The sequence below is a fragment of the Pantherophis guttatus genome, chromosome 1 (genome assembly GCF_059756535.1).
Source record: "Pantherophis guttatus breed Tessera chromosome 1, ASM5975653v1, whole genome shotgun sequence".
NCBI classification, from domain to species: Eukaryota; Metazoa; Chordata; class Lepidosauria; order Squamata; family Colubridae; genus Pantherophis; species Pantherophis guttatus.
Genome location: NC_142063.1, coordinates 207,399,115 through 207,414,384, shown reverse-complemented (window position 1 = coordinate 207,414,384; position 15,270 = coordinate 207,399,115). Strand labels below are relative to the sequence as shown.

Here is a 15,270-nt window from a genome sequence, read left to right as displayed (position 1 = left end):
AGAGTGGAAAAATTGTCATTTAGCATTGTGATGAAGTAAGTTATCACAACTTTGCACCTGGTTTTATGACTTTTTTTTTTGCTACAGTTGTTCAATCCAGCTTTCCAGTATACAAATACAGTGTGTGTAAATCCAGCCAATATGCAACAACTGCAGTTGATGGTTATTACAAGATTCTTTAAAAAAAAAAATAGCTACGGAACTCCCCTACACGCTGTTAAGATTATATATTTGGCTGCCCAATTCAAAAATTGAAACTCTGGGGACTAACACAGGATAAAACTCAATAAAGTACAATTCCAACACCATAAAAACAATGGGAAGACACAATCAGGGATAGTCTGAAACCATTCAATAATAACCATCACAGATTGGCTCATCTACCACCCTTATACTCAATGCCTGGGGGAAAAAAACCCAGGCTTACCAAGCTCGTAGTATGCTAGACTTCATCTTCTTCCATTTCAGTAGAATGAAGCATTGGAGAAATGTTAAATACAAGAAAAATTCTTCTCTTCCACTTCTGCCACACTATACAATCATAGTATCAAAGGGCTGGAAGGAACCTCAGAGGTCTTCTAATCCAACCACCTGCTCAAGACAAGAGACTCATACCATCCGAGTCAAATGGTTGTCCAGTCTATTTTTGAAAGCCGCCAGTGATGGAGCACCCACAATCCCAGGAGGCAAGCTGTTCTACCAATTAATTGCTCGCTCTGTCAGAAAAATCCCACCCATTACTTCTTGTCCTGCCGTCTGGTGTCCTAGATAAATCAACCCCTCTTCTCTGTGACAGCCCCTTAGATACTGGAAGATAGCTATAATGTCCCCCCAAATCCTTCTATTCAATAGGTTAGACATACCTAGCTCCCTCAAGACCCTTTATCATCTTTGTTATTCTTCTTCGCACACTTTCTAGGGGTCTCATCAACTTTTTTGTATTGTGGTAACCAGAAATGGATGCAGTATTTTTCACCAAGTTCCATTTCGCTCCAGATTACATGGTTACAAATATTAGTATATGTTCTCATCTCAAATCTAGTACAGACAGAACAAGTCATCAAATCCGGTGAAAACCCTATGACCGTGATGGTGAACCTATGGCATGCGTGCCACAGGTGGCACACAGAGCCATATCAGTGGGCACACGAGGGTTGTCCTAGCTCAACTAGGAGTACAAGTGTACATGTGCGCACCAGCCAACTGATTTTCGGGTCTTCCAGACCCACTGGAGCCTTTCTAGGAGCCTGGGGAGGGCGAAAACGGCCTTCCCCACCCCCACAGGCCCTCTGGAGACAGGAAATGGCCAGTTTGCTGACTTCAGAATGTGGGTGGGTGGGGAGGCGCATTGAATTATGGGTGTGGGGACATGCATGTGTGACCTCCCTCCCACGACCCCCCTGCTTTTGGCACGTGACGGCAAAAAGGTTAGTCATCACTGCCCTATGAGATCAAACCATAAAATCACTGCAATATTCAGGTGTAATGAATGTTATTTTTCAGAATAAAGGAAACAAAATCTGATTTGAATTCATTATTCTGTATGGAGATTTTACCTGCATAGTATCCTTAAAGTGAATAAAATATTCAGGTAGTCCTCGATTTACAACCACAATTGAGCCAAAAATTCCATTGCTAAACAAGACAGTTGTTAAGTGAGTTTTACTCCATTTTTACAACTTTTCTTGCCACTGTTGTTAAGCAAATCACTGCAATTGATACATTAGTATCACGGCTGTTAAGTGAATCTGGTTTCTCCATTGACTTTGTTAGGAGGTTGCAAAAAGTGATCACATAATCCTGGGACACCGCAACCGTCATAACCGCCAGTTGCCAAGTGTTGAATTTGGGAATGCTGCAATGGTTATAAGTGTGAAAAGTGGTTGTAAGTTACTTTTTTCAGTGCTGTTGTAACTTCAAATGGTCACTATGCAAGTGGTTGCAAGTTGAGGACTACCTGTATCATTTGAAGTTCATTTGGAAATTTACTAACCAATGTTTAGCAGCACATTTAAAATATTTTATTTACATCCAGTTTTCCTCTTCCATTATTACATTATCTGCCACTTCAATTGCCTCAATGTTGAATTTAGCCTTTTCTTGTGGTTGTGTCTGAAATTCCTAATTCCTCTTGTCTTAACCACCTCTAACATTAAAAATAAAAGCTTTATTATTTAAGTGCATATTGCATGTTTTGTACTAATTAGAAAACATATAAAGTGAATAGTAATTAACAGAGAACAAATTTACTCGCTTTCTTTAAAATAAAGCTCACATCTTAAAAATACCTATAATTTTTATTCCGATAGTTATAGGCTATCTTTAAACAAAAAAAGTCTTTAGAATTCTTACTATTAATTCAACAGAAAACCATATTGAATGCCTGACTGGCATTGTTTCAATTAAATTGGAGGCTAGGCAGAACAGAAGCTCTTTCACACAGCAAATCTGCCACTGCCCACAAAATAATACATTATCATGTGCCTTGTCAATTATAAACTAGTGGTGTTCCTTGATAGAAGTATTAATACAGAGGTCTCAAAGTTAAACTGTTGTGAGCATCATTTGAAGACTGGTTCCATTGATAGCAAAGCTCCAGAGAATAAAAACCAAAGAAAATGATCACAGCATGCTATTAAAAACAACAACTGCAAAACAAACCTACTTTTTTTAAATCTCCAACAATTCTTCACTAACAAGAACATCAATGTTTGATTTTATATCAGGAATATCAAATAAAGAGCTCTCTGAGGCATCTTCTGAAGCCCACAACACTCTCAGCAATTGTGTTCCACTCCTTGAACTGGGCAAGGAGTAATTTTTCTTTGGAGGATCTCCCTCTCCAGTCAAGGGACATCTGTGCCACTGGACTTTCTCTTTCCTAAATACTGTTGTGGACCACAGGAAATGACCTATAGCAGGGATCTCCAACCTTGGCAACTTTAAGCCTGGAGGACTCCAACTCCCAGAATTCTGAGAGTTGGAGTCCTCCAGGCTTAAAGTTGCCAAGGTTGGAGACCCCTGACCTATAGGGCCATAGGGAGACATTGAAGACAGACCTTAAGTCTTCTAGCTAATTTATCATACTCCAAGGCATGTTAGACACTGGTCTTTAAAGGGTAGCATTCAGGTTAGTAAAAGAAATCTATACAAGCAGTGAATTTACAATACTGAAATGTAAGATTGATTCATAGCATTCCCCTAATCTACAGTCAGTGCTACAATTATGAACCTTAATTGGATGCCAACCACACATCATCTAAACTTGGTAGATATTTTCAAAGGATAATAAGAACACAATGTTTATTGAGTAACACTTATTGAGCAAGACGTATGAATATTTATTGTGAAGAAAAGAGAAACAGCATCAGTGATCAAGAGTTGTACAACAACAAACACAATTTTTAATCTAGTAAACAAACTTCTTTAGGGATGAAAAGGAGAAGGCCAGGAAGACAGTTTTCAAAGAATATAATTGTCACTTCAAAGCTTCACCCTAATAAGAAGCCTTATAAGAAAACATCAGTTAAACATGGCTTTGAAACAGAGTCATTTTCATTTCTTAAATCACCTCCTCTATGTTTTTTATGAAACACTACAAATTATTCTCAAAAGCTAGTTCCACTGATTTCAACTGCACTTATTCCCAGATAAATAAACACGTACAGAGTAAGCAGCATAAGCTTTTTATGAGCAGAAGAATATGGCAGACTGCAAATAGTTTGCTGCAACTGACCATAGGATTAAACTGTATTATTTAGCATACAGTACATACTACAGGTAGTCCTCAACTTACAACCATTCAAATATATGAGAGTGGTGAAAAAGGAGATGCATGACCCTCCTTGAATTTACAACTGTTACAGCATCCCTGAGGTCATCTGATCATGGTTCAGATGTTTGATAACAGGCATGAATTTATAATGGTTGCAATATCCTGAGGTCACGTGTTCATCATTTGTGATCTTCCCAACTGGCTTCTGACAAGCAAAGTCGATGGGGGAAAGGAATCGGTTGCAGTCACATGAGCCTCTTAACAATTGCATCATGAAGGATTAGAGGACTGGAGGCTAACACATATGGAATTCGGCATGTCTAATTTAATGAAAGGAAGGACCAGGCATGATAGCAATATTCCAAAATTCCAATATATCAGAAGTTGCCACAAAGAAGAGGGAATCAAGCTGTTCTCCAAAGCACTTGAAGGCATGACAAGAAGCAATGGATGGAAACTATTCAAGGAGAAAACAACCTAGAACTAAGGAGAAGTTTTCTGACAGTAGGAATAATTAATCAGTGGAATGACTTGCCTCCAGAAGTTGTGAACGCTCCAACACTGGAAGTTTTTAAGACGGGATTGGACAACTATTTGCCTGAAACGGCATAGGGTTTCCTGCCTGAGCAGAGTGTTGGACTACAAGACCTCCAAGGTCCCTCCCAACTCTGTTATTCTGCTACTTAGCAATGAGAATTCCAATCCCAATTAAGTTGAGGACTACCTTTAGTACAATTGGTTTGCGCCTTAAATCAAATGCCAAGATACAACAAGGAAATCAAGAAGAAACATATTCCTTTGTGGCTTGCTTACACAGTGCCAATAGTGCCAATTTCTCATGTAGCACCTGTATAAACGCCCTATTTTTCACAACTTGTTTAATCAGGCAAGCATAAATTATAGCTGTTAATGTGTGGTATCGCCCACACAGTCACTTTGTAATACTGTTTGCTCAAACAACAGTTTATGTGACTCTTCTAAGTTAACCATCCTTCTTGCTTCAGTTACAATACATGCCAATAGTCTTCCTCTTGGAATAATTGTGAGGCTGCCATTTAAAAACTGAACAGGTAACGCTTGAATACTAGGCAGTTATTTCCAGAAGTATTTTTTTTCCCTTCCGATCATTTATTTCCTTCACAAGTGCTATTTCCACATGTCTAGATTTTAATCAAAATTACCATTTAGCATTTGAAGCTGAAAGAGCACATGGGAAGGGGTAAAAGCAAGAAAGGAACTTATTTACTTCGTAAAATGAATTTTCTCTCTTTGAACTGGCTGGAAATGTAAGGAATCTATATTTGACTTTGGCTTGTAGCAATGTACAGCCCAGTGTATCCATTGTCATGTAAAGACTTCAATCAGATAAAGACCTCAATAGTAATACTTCATTCTCCACAGAGAGGAAAGCCAGCTCCAAGCATAAATATGTAAGGATCTGCCTATATCGTTTAATAAGTAAGGAACACAGGTGAAGCTAGTCGAACTTCAATCTGCCTACAAAATCCAATTTTTATGGCAGTATAATTAAAATGACCTTTATGACAGCTGATTAAGCAGTTTTGTCCACCCCAAAGTGTCTGGAATAGGTAACAAGATTACAAAGATACAAAGCACCTATGAAAAGTCTATTTAAAAAGAGAATTTCCCTATGCCATAAAGCAGCTTTTCACAAAAATTGCTAGAAGACTCTGACAGTGCATCAGAAATTGTGCATTTACAATTGTCAATTAGCATATGACTCAAAAGATTGCAGATGTGTGAAGAACAACACATTAAGAACAGATGTAAAATGCAACAAACAGAGATCTTCATAGTCATTCTGTCTACTAGTAAATCAATTTATTATACATGTCTTTCATCAGCTTGTCATCTCCTACTGAATTGTTAAACGCCTCAATATACATTAACTCAAAGGTTTCTTAGATAGGCATGGAAGGCGCTTAGGTTTCAAATTTCAATAGGCCACAAAATAAGTAGTACTGCCTGCCAGCCAATGCTTAAGTCACCCACTATCAACCTAGACTGATATTGTACCAAACTAGACCAGGCGAATGTCAGAATGCCAAGCAATCCCAACAGCCTGAATTATGGAACTGACTCTCAGGGGAAAGTGGTGTTATCAAATTATTTAATTGGTTAGCATTAGTCACTGGCCAATTTTTAGACATATATAAAGCTAACATTCCATCGGAGCTTCTTGGCACTTCTGTCCTCCTCTTTCATTACTCTAAAAGCCTAAAGTTCTCCATTATGTTGACTCTCTAAACCACTTAGAGAGGGCTATAAAGTTCTGTGAAGTGATATATAAGTCTAAGTGCTATTATTAGTTGAAGAAACACTTTTAGAAACTTCAAATAAATATCATATGCAAAGGAGAACATCTTGATATTATAAAGTTCTACACCGATACTTTCTTTTCCCCAACTGTTAACTTTGCTCACTTGAAACTACTGATAGTAATGTTTGCTAACATTGCTATCTTTGGTATAAGACTCTGAATATAACAACAAAGGATTTCCTTGATATCTGGAAATGCTGAATTTATTAAATCTGAACACTCTAAAAAACTACCTGGGCTTGGAATTGACTATAGTCTTAGATACCACCTTAATAATACTTAGATCCTTGGATAGCATTTGAATTATTAAGTTTCCATCAGTCTTAGATTGTGAACCTAACTGTAGATTAACCACACATAATAGTGAAGTTATAAGAGTTACTATTGCTAACACTACTATTCCTTACATCTCCGGATTTGTGTTCAGATGTAGGAATGTCTAGCTTCATATGCATCTATTCCCAACTAAAATGAGAATACTTTTGCTTCTTGCCTTCATCTATATTTGGCATCATGTTTAGTTCTTTAATGTTTCCATCCTCATAATTAACTCTGTTCCTTTTCTGCTCAGATTTCCCCTTTGTCATTTACTGTAACCAAAGCCAACACACTTCTACAATTTATATCTACTTCATGGGGTTTTTTTCCCTCAAAAAAATTTCCGATGCTTTTTTTCCCCTGTCCCTGTATTGACCTTTGCCAACTAAGGTATCAACTATTAACCAGTCATCATTTTTAGCGTCTATGAAGATGGAAACATTACTCTGATGACTGGAGCTAGAATGCTTTTTTTCTTTTTAAAATTATATTTCAAATATACTTTACATTTTTCAGTATTCATATAACACTGAATGTGATGTTCTGTTCTACTTCAATTTCTGTTATGTTATCACTGAGAATTACATGGCAAATTAGAGAAGAATTTCTCCATAAATATGTTTCTAGTCCACATATTTATAAATATTAAGTTTCTAGTCCACAGGTTTTGAGCAGGCAGCATTTATACTAGCCTGTGTATATGTGTGCCCTCAAGTCAGTTTTTGAGTCTTGGTGATTGCCTGGACTAATTCTAGAGTTTTTGTGGCAAGATTTGGAAGTGCTTTGCCCTTGCCTACTTCCTAGGGTGGAGAGAGGAGGACTTGTCCATTAAAAAGTCTGCAATACTTAAGTAGTATTTATCATTCATACTTTATTCACCCATTCTCAGTTGCCCCTCCTTTTTCTTATAGTTATAGATAATGGGAACTGTAGCTTAACATACTTAGAAGACATCAAACTGGGAAATGCAACTCATAATTCTACAGTGTCCCTTGCTTTGCTAAAGGATTAATTTTCTAATAGTCTAATAATAGACTAAGAAGGATAAAACTGTATTTTATATTTCTTCCAGAAGTTCACCAAAATATTTCCTGAGAGTTACAGATGAAGTTTTACCCAAGTGAACAGCTATTTGTTTATCAATCAAATGTGTAAGGCTGCCTGACTCCACAGTGACAGTGATTGAGGTATAACATGACAAACAGATTAAGTAATGCCCAATAAAGGAAACAAATGCAGACTTGGAAAGAATTAAATAATGCAGCATGTTAGAAAAGGTGCTTCTCACAAGGGTCCAATACCCAAACCATTCCAAGGCCCGGGGGGGTGGGGGGGCGCAAGGCCAGGTTAGTAGGGGCAATATGAATCTGTTAATTTAAGTCAATTGATTTGTAAGACTTAACACTTCAGAATGACTCTGGACAGCATACAAGATTCAGAACTGATAAAGAAAATAAAACAGTAATTCATAAAAAGTTTAAGTGACCCAGAAGAATCAGTATGGCCCCACAATGGCAAAGAGCACTCCTAAGAACCCATATTAGCCCAAGAGCTGGGAAATGAATCAGGATTTGAGGACCTTTTTAAATGGGGCCAAGTGGAGACCATGCAAATCTCAGGGGGAATGCAATTCCAGGGAGTCAGAATAGAGACAGGGAAGATGAGCTTCCTAGGACCCAACAAATGACAATTCTGTCCAATTGCATGGGACAGGCAAATGTTATGGGACACAGAGAGTCCTTCAATTAACTACATACTATGCCATACTTTTAACTTCCCAGGCCACTTCATTCCGGAGGAGCACTAGCTTCCAAGTGACCTTCAGGGACATTTCAATAGTTTGCACCTGTGATAACTACTCTAGTATGAATGACAGTCCAAATGGCCTGCTGGCCTAGAAAAGCATGTAATTAGTATACAAAATGAATCTGTGTGAAGGCCCTCCTGTTTAACATAGTTGAGATTTGATGACATGCAAGTCATTGCAATTCCTAGCAATGCTTTCCTACTCGAATTTTCTAGTAATACTTGATTGAACAGATACTGCACTTAACACTACCAAGAAATCACTAGAAATCTCTAGTTTTCCTTCCCAGCTGAACCTCTAAGTTGCAAGTTGCCATAGATTCCTGCTGTGCAGTACACACAAAAATAATATTGACATTCTCAAAAAGTCTTAATTTTCTGTGGGATCAAACAATTTCAACTAAGTAACCATGATAATCATTATTAATGAAAACAGGAAGAGAACAGGCTCTACAACGGAGTTGCATTCCATTTGATATCTTATTTGAGTATAATGTTCAGGTGTATTGTACATCCACTTAGTTATCATGCTATCCAGCCCATACATAAGGAGCATTCCAATTAGAATATTATGGAATACTTTCTCAATTGGTTTCTGGAAATCAAGACATATTACATTTACAGCATTCCCACAATCTGCTAAATAACTTTTCTTATCTTCGATGAAGATTCTCAATCATGCAAGTAGAGTTAACTGAAGGTTTTCTGAAGTTTTAATCATTGCAACTGGCCTATTTTTTAGTTTGAGAGACATTTCGCTGCCCATCCAGGCAGCTTCATCAGTCAGAGCAAGGCAGTTTGGCAGAGAGTCATTAGAATGTACCAACTCCTGCCACACCAACCTTAGGTTTCCTCCCCAGAGTGTCCAGTTACAATGATTCAACTGTGTGTGGCAGGAGTTGGTACATCCCAACAACTCTCTGCCTAACTTGCTTTGAATGAGGAAACTGCCTGGATGGGCAGTGAAAAGTCTCTCAAAATAAAAATTAGTCCAGCTGTAATGATGCGACCTTCAGATAACTTCAGACAACCTTCAGACAACTTTTCTTATTAGTCTGCAAGATTTGCTTTCAACCAAGCCATGCTAATATCTGGCAGTTACAGGGTGGATAAAAATCAATGATTTTTTTAAAAAAATCAAAAAAATCAGATTTTTTTTATTTAAATCGGATTTCTTTGATTTTTATCGAATTTATTTTAATAAAAAACTTTTGGGGTAAAAATCTATCGTAAGATAGTTTTCTATTTAAGATACATAAATAATTTAGTTTATTCAGCATGAAATGGAGCTTAGTTATATAGCATGAGGCTGTATATTCTGCAACACTGGGACTATCGGTGAGTCAACAGTGGGTCAAAGGAGTAGCAGAGATGACAGTTGCTCTTTAAAAATTATGATTTAAATCAAGTTAATTTAAATCAAGCCTTTTTACTAGTGATTTAAATCATGATTTAAATCGTGATTTAAATCAACTCGATTTAAATCAAATCCACCCTGGGCAGTTATCATATAGTTTTCAAAGTACTTACAGAACAATATCTCTATGATGTTTTAAAATCTTTGCAGACACTGCCTTTACTTTTTCAATGCTCAATAAAGAGCCTCATATAGAAAGATCTGAAACACAGACTGGCAGCTTTTAAAGTAATATACTGCATTGCTTAATTAGCCTAACAGAGTAATTATACAAAGTTCAAATTCATAGTATGGAGGTCAGATCAAAGTCCAGAATTCTTTCTATTATACTTAATTCCGTTTTAAGACAAGTCATGAATTTGATTACAGTTATTTCCTTACCTATATAAATGAATATAACGTATTTGTTGGTCAACTAAAGTCTGTACTAATTAACAACTGGTCAGTAATATTTAAGTCATCTGGTTACTTGTAGTTAACCCTCTCTCCAGTTGCAAAGCCAAAAAACAGCTATTTTCAGCATAGATCTTTAAGAAGCTTCTTTTTAATCCAAATTTTCCATACAACAAATTTTCCTTGATAAAAGATTATACAATGTTATCACAGATGAAACTGGACAGCTTATTGAGACTTTAAAAATAGTCAAGTGTAGCTGTAAGCTTTTAAGTAACTAACACATGAAATTATTTTGAAATTTGTATTTTTAAAAAACACTTATAGTTACTAGTGTACAGAAATCCAACATGGATTGAATTACTAATACCTTTTTCTTAAGTTATTTTTATAATTACCATATTTTTCGGAGTATAAAATGCACTTCCCCCACCCCTAAAAGTGGGTGGAAATGTCTGTGCATCTTATAAAGCAAATGTTGCTGAAGCCCCGCCCACCACCCAGCCCCCACCCTTCGGCCATTTTCAGCTTCCATGCATCGCGTTTTTAGCCTCTGCCCCAGAGGTGGGTTTCAGCAGGTTCTGACCAGTTCTGGAGAACCAGTAGAGAAAATTTTGAGTAGTTCAGAGAACCGGTAGTAAAAATTCTGACTGGCCCCGCCCCCATCTATTCTCTGCCTCCCAAGTCCCAGTTGATCGGGAGGAAATGGGAATTTTGCAGTAACCTTCTCCTGGAGTGGGGTGGGAATGGAGATTTTACAGTATCCTTCCCATCACGCTCATCAAGCCACACCCACCAAGCCACACCCTCAGAACCAGTAGTAAAAATTTTTGAAACCCACCACTGCTCCGCATGCTCCATTTTAGACTCATTCCAGGCTGCAGGGATCACCACAGCACATCGCCGCCAATCGCTGCCTCCGTATGTCGCTTTTTCGGCTGGTTCCAGGCAGCGAGGAACAGACCAAAAACGTGACGTGCGGAGGCTAAAAAAACGACACACGGAGGCGGCAATCAGCGGCGATGTGCTGTGGCAATCCCGGAAACCTAGAACGGGTTTAAAATGGAACATGCAGAGGCCAAAAATGTGACACACAGAGGCCAAAAATGTGATGCGCAGAGGCGGCAATGGGCTGTGGCGATCACCGCAGCCTGATTGGTGGTATTCCGGGAGGCCGATCCAATCACCAATCAGCTGCTCGTGCTGAATCAGGCTGCGATAACCTGCTGAAGCTGACTAGGCTGTTTGCTGCAAGGACACTAGCCAGATGAATACCGATGGATGCTGGTAGGCAGAGGCAGATTTTTTTTTTCTTGTTTTCCTCCCCCAAAACTAATGTGCATCTTATACTCCACAGCGTCTTATACTCTGAAAAATACAGTACATTGAGAATTCAATCAGTTTCTCTAATCACAATATCTTGGGAAAAAACCTGAAATAATCTTTAATTTAGCCATTCACCTATCTCTCAGCTGTCTACTACCCATGCTTAGAAGTTGCAGTAAGTATTGTGATTGTTCTTTCTACCTTAACAGGTTTAAGGTATATATTATCATTTACATAAATGAGTGAACAATCTCTTCTTCTACTACAAACCCTCTAACTGGAAGGATCAGTTCCAACAATCTGTTCATAAAGGACCACCATTATTTCTTGGCTCCACTCCTTTCTTTTACCCACCCCTTTCCTGCCTGTAAATGTTGAGAAGCAAAAAAGTTAAAAGGCACATTTATGTGCCTCAAAAGCCGCCACCCAAATTGTGACTATCCAACTTCCTCCCATACATGTTCCACCTGAATCCCATTTTTACTTTTTAAAAAATACCGTCTGTACTATTTGCTTTTCCCCTGGTTAATAATGGAAGTGCAGAGTTGCAGTTTGAATAACAGCCAGCAATCAATAACAAGATGGGTAGAGCTACATACAGAAGCAGATGGGTCAGGCTACTTTCTGAGTTAAAGCTCCAGTACAGTACTAAATGGATTGGGCGGTCCTTTCATAGACTTAGCAAGAAGAGTCAGTTGCAGACTGTAGTATTGTTTGTAGCTGATTAATCCTTCAACAAGAGAGATTCATACTATAATGGAAGTTATAATGAGCTATTAGACCTAAATAAGAGTAATTAAATTATTTAAGCAATTTGTTAAGGCTGAGTCTCTGGGAGTAGGAGTTAGATAAACTATACATAGTTTGTTCAGTGGCGACATCTGGTGGTTCAGAAAAAAAAAAGAATTCAGATGATCGCTTTAAAATACTGAATGCACTCTAGCACATAGTAGACCAATATTAGCTTTTAAAGTTGCAACACGATGGAGTGGTTTAATAGTTTTAATAAATAACATATTTACTTTTATTAAAGTAATAAATTATATTAATGTTGTATTAGTTTTAACTAACATAGCACATTCCGTTTGCTAGGGAACTTTACATATTCATCTTTATTGAATTCCACAGCCAAGAAAGTCTAGGTAAAGTACAAAATCTCTTTTCTGATTTTAAATTGCTGTAATTCTGTAGTCTCTTGCTAGCAATAGGGAGGCATTACAGCAAAAAAAAAAAAATTCCCAGCCCTGAGGAACAAACACAGCAGAATGAGGTGAGCTTGTCTACAGGTATCCAGATGAAGTCCTATTTTTTTTATTAATCACATAAACAAAATATAATTACATCATATAGCATTTCATCCATTGAATCACACCAATATAGAAATGTCCTCATTGTGATAAGACTTCTTGGGGTCAAGTTAATCATTACACTGAATTATGAGGTCACTGGGAGGAAAGGGTGATGTTCAGAAACTTCAGTGCTGCATTCTAGTTTTCCACTGTCATTTTAACAGCTGTAGCTGAACTCCATTAAACAGCCTTGGAGAAGAAAGGGAACTACTTCTGCTTAAGAGACAAAAGACTCTTGCTAGGCAAGCAAAAAAAAGCAGGCTAAAACTGTATCAGAGGACTTAAGTGTTTTCTGCCTTCAAGGCTGGGTGTTGAACAGTTTCGCTGTTTCAGGCATTTATAAATGCTAGTTATTTGGACCTGATAAACAGCAACGTGTTTTATTCAAATTTTGTTTTAGGATCCATATATTTGGTAGTCTCTTTCCACCCTACCCTCATGATCCAAAAGCTTTACCTGCGAAAGCTTTATATAATCTGAACAGTATTTCAGATAACTCAGTATTTCAGAGTATTATTATTTTTTACTATTATTAAAATTGTTTTAACGCTTTGACTTGCTGATTTGTGACTGTAATAAAGACTGATTGTAATAAAGACTTGTTGCTTTATCTGTCAGGAGATAATATCGAAAGTAACTCAACTCATTACCTAACCTTCCTAATCTGGTTAGTTCTCATGACTGCTCCATTTGCAGCTCAATACACCCACATGATATATGACCAAACTACACAATCTCATAAATGAGGTATCTCAGGGAAGGTCATGTAGTGTAGTGGGAACTATATCTCCTCCTGATATTACATTGATTTCTAGAAATCACTTTTCTCTCACCACCACCTCAGCATCCAACTGAAATCAGTACTTTGTAGGAACCTATGATACCTCCATGTCTTACTGGGGTGGGGGTGGGGGGAATCCCTCCTCCCACACCAAAATTACCTAATGTGTGAAAGAGGAGTCACCTACCCTACCGGCAGCTTTCAGGTTAGACTACCCACAAGAGGACTGTGTATGTGTGTGTGTCTGTTTAAACTGGCACCATTACGAATGGATTTGGCACAGAATACCGCAGCAGAGATTAGCGAGGTCCCGGGAAGGAGGGCAGGGCCACCGAGGCAACGGGAGCCAGGCGCGCCACATCCTTAAAACTCGAGTTATAACTTGCCACGAAGAGTTAAAGGAAAAAGGGGAAAAAAAAAAAAGGAAAAAAAAGCAGCCAGCAGAAAAGGCGCACCGCCGCGCCGAAGTAGGCAAATATCCGGTTAGTTACAACAGGGAGGGAGCGGGAGGCTTTGAGGAGAGAAGAATTCCAGTCAGGTTATGAGGCTCTCCCTGGTCTGGTTTGAATTAAAGCTTTCGGGGGCAGCCAATAAATAAAGCCGGCCACATTCCCGGGGCTCACACAATAGACTCTCAATCCCCACAGCTTTTAGTCCTTCAGAACCTGTTGAGGAATTGGGGGGGGGGGGGGAGAGACGACACGAGTAGCAATGAGCCGGAGGGGGGGGTCAAGAAAGAAGAAGAAAGAAGAGCGAGGAAGGGGCAGAAATCGCTTCTCCTGAGCGGTGTGTCCCCAAAACATCAACGGGGACCGCTCCGCCAGCAAGGGCGAGGAGGGAGGAGAAGAAAGAAGACGCGGGGGGGGGGTCTTGGAAGGATCTTCTCTTCTTCTTCTTCCTCCTCCCTCCCCCCCCCGTCCCCGCGCCGCTTCTACTAAAAGGCATTAGAGCCCCAAGCTCAACCTGGCTTTTTTTTTTTTTCTTCCACGCCCGCTTCAAAAGAGGAAAGAAAGACGCGGCTTTCTTCTTCTCTCCAGGCTCCCTTCTCGGAGCTTGACCGACCACGTGCAAGCCGGGCTCCTTCCAGGACCCGTGGAGAAGCTTCCTTTCTCCCCCACCGCTCCCACCCACTGCGAGGGTTGGTTGCTACTCACCGCGAAGACCGCTTGGAAGCAAAAAACCAAGACGCTCAGCCCCGCTATCACGCTGACCCTCATTCTCGCCGTTCGTGAAAGCAGCCGCGTTGCAAAAGGAACCCCGGTGCAAGCCAAGCCTTGGCTTCTCTCCGCCGCCGCCTTCGCTTAGCTTCGCTGCACAAAATAAAAAGAACGAAAAAGGCGCTTTGGGGAGGAAGCGAGGCTAAAACTCTTGCCTTCTTCTAATATAAATCAAAGGCAAGAGCCTAACCTTCACCTACTGGCAGGGGTCCCACCCACCAGCAGGCAGCCCCGCCCAGACCTGCCACGCCCCCTCCTCCTCGCACCATAAGCGGCGTTTCCTGCTCTCGCCCGCTTGTATTTATTCCCCGTCCCGCGTAAATCCTTCCTCTGCTGAGGGACGGGGCTCCCGCTTGGGTTTCCTCTCGGGACTGGATTTCTTGATTAGCCAGCACCGCCAGTGATTTGGTTGATCGGTCGACCTCACTGGGTACCCTCCGCTTTGCCTAAAAGCTGTTGAAGCTTCACGTTTCTTGGTTTCTAACTTCCTCCTCCGAGGGGTTTTATGTACCACCTCCATAGTACGGACTGTACGGGAAGGGGGGGA

At 39.5% G+C, this 15,270-nt stretch overlaps 1 protein-coding gene across 1 annotated transcript in view; it reads right to left on the bottom strand.

Moving 5' to 3' along the window:
- SDC1 (syndecan 1) overlaps window positions 1-14,969 on the bottom strand; it is a 31,564-nt gene extending 16,595 nt beyond the window's left edge. The window contains exon 1 of the mRNA XM_034432171.3: window positions 14,661-14,969. Coding sequence (XP_034288062.1) covers window positions 14,661-14,723 — 63 coding nt within the window. The 5' untranslated portion in view covers window positions 14,724-14,969. The remainder of the gene's footprint in view (window positions 1-14,660) is intronic.
- Between the last annotated feature and the right edge of the window lie 301 nt (window positions 14,970-15,270).